This window comes from Coenobita brevimanus, chromosome 56 (assembly GCF_032717465.1).
Source record: "Coenobita brevimanus isolate Jiangsu-jjx chromosome 56, ASM3271746v2, whole genome shotgun sequence".
NCBI classification, from domain to species: domain Eukaryota; kingdom Metazoa; phylum Arthropoda; class Malacostraca; order Decapoda; family Coenobitidae; genus Coenobita; species Coenobita brevimanus.
This window is the reverse complement of record NC_137009.1, coordinates 39,011,203-39,013,152: the sequence shown is the minus strand read 5'-3', so window position 1 is coordinate 39,013,152 and position 1,950 is coordinate 39,011,203. Positions and strand designations below refer to the sequence as shown.

Below are 1,950 nucleotides of genomic sequence, written 5' to 3'. Positions count from 1 at the left end.
AAAGATAGACAGATAGAAAGGATTTTCTAGAGAGAGATAGATTGGATTTCAAAGACAGAAATTAGAGAGAGAGAGAGAGAGAGAGAGAGAGAGAGAGAGAGAGAGATCAGTAAGACCACGATAAACAGACTGGATTAAGATGGATAGATAGTAATTTTAATCTATCAAAATGAGATAAAGGAATGGAACTTAAAGACAAATCAACTGATAGATAGATAGATAGATACATAGACTTATAGACAGATAACCACCATAACACTAACAGCAATAGATACACAAAAATCGCGTATCTATCTATCTATTTTCCATTCCTTTCCTTGGTTAGCCAGGGATAAGTATAGATAGATAATAGATAAATAGACAGATAGATTGAGATACTGACAGACTGACCGATAGACAGATAGACAGAATAGATAAAACACAGAGATAGGCTGAGATAGATACAGAGAGAGACAGACATAAATAGACACTGATAGATAGATTAATTTTCCATCACCTACCTTGTTCAATGATAGATAGACAGGTACATAGATGGATAGACAGATAGACAAAGGTATAGGTACCATGTTCAGTGACATAGATAGATAGATAGATAGATAAACGTTCCATCCCATACCCTGTTCAATGCTAGATAGATAAACAGATACAGATAGATATATGAATTTTTTTCACCCCTTACAGATAGATATATAAATTTTCCACCCCTCACCTTGTTCAATGCTAGACAGATAAACATCTATTCTATCTATCTATTGACAGACGCCTCAATCCCGTTTGGGGTGGCCACAAACAAATCGCCTCCAAGTCGCCCTGTCCCCCGCCATTTCACTGCCCTGCTCCCAACTCATACAGACAGATATATTCCAGCCCATACTTTGTTCCATGATAGATACGGTAGATAGATATAGAGATAGATAGATAATTTTCCAGTCCTAATAGATAGATACAACAATTTTTTTCACGCCTTACTGATAAACACAAATTTTCCAGTCCTTTACCTTGTTCAATCAGCCTCCTTGCCACGTCGCAGCCAGGACTCGACGCCAGGGCCTCTCGCTCCTGCACCAGCTGCCTGATATACTCCATCCTCTCCTGGTGAAGGGCGTCCGCTGTGGAGCCCTCTGTGGACACCTGCTGCTGCTGCACGAGGGCGCTGGCGGTTGCGGGGATGGCCTGGCTGGGAGGCTCCATTGCGGCGGTGAGATGCGGGTGCGTGACGATACCCGGTGGTGGCGGGGGTATTGGGGGTGGTGGGGGGAGTGGGGGCAAGGGAGGCGGGGGAGGGGGGAGGGTGGCTGTGGTGGTGTGGGGAGGGAGGGAGTGGGGGGGTACACCACCGCACACGGGCACGAAAACCACCGCCGTTGTTGTGGTTTTACGGGAAGAGGTTTGGGGTAGATGGTCCAGGCGGTGGGTACTAGGGTTTGGTGGGTGACAGACTGGGGTGCTGGGCGTGGGACCGCTGGCAGGGCTGTGGGTTCGATTTTATGGCTCTCCTAAACTTCAAAGAAACAATATACTCCTACAGTTTCCCAAATGTCAAAGTCAAATCTTTTCTTCGTCTTCTTTGGCTGCTTCGATCCCTGAGGCTTCAAAGTAACCAAAAATACTGCTCTCTGAAGGCCACTCGAAATTTCCAACTCAAAATTCTGCTGCGTATCGTCTTAAAGGGCTCTTCAAAATTCTTAAGTCAAAAATCCTCGTCTTCTGCCCTCTTCTACACTTCGCTGATACTTCCTACGGCTCTTCTGTACCTCAAGATCTTCCTCTGATCCCTTCTGAATCTATTCGAAGCTTCGGAACCAAAACCCTCTTCTCCCTTGGGTTTTTTGGGTTCAAAGCTGCATAATCTTCTTCAACTACAGATCTTCTAAATGATCAAATCCTCTTCTAAGCTACTCTTAACTTTAAAATCTTCCTTTGATCCGTTCTAAATCTTTTCGAAGCTTC

At 44.5% G+C, this 1,950-nt stretch overlaps 1 protein-coding gene across 1 annotated transcript in view; it reads right to left on the bottom strand.

The window, feature by feature from the left end:
• LOC145401728 (uncharacterized) overlaps positions 1-1,191 on the bottom strand; it is a 346,623-nt gene extending 345,432 nt beyond the window's left edge. Inside the window, exon 1 of the mRNA XM_080273908.1 lies at positions 999-1,191. Coding sequence (XP_080130034.1) covers positions 999-1,191 — 193 coding nt within the window. The remainder of the gene's footprint in view (positions 1-998) is intronic.
• Between the last annotated feature and the right edge of the window lie 759 nt (positions 1,192-1,950).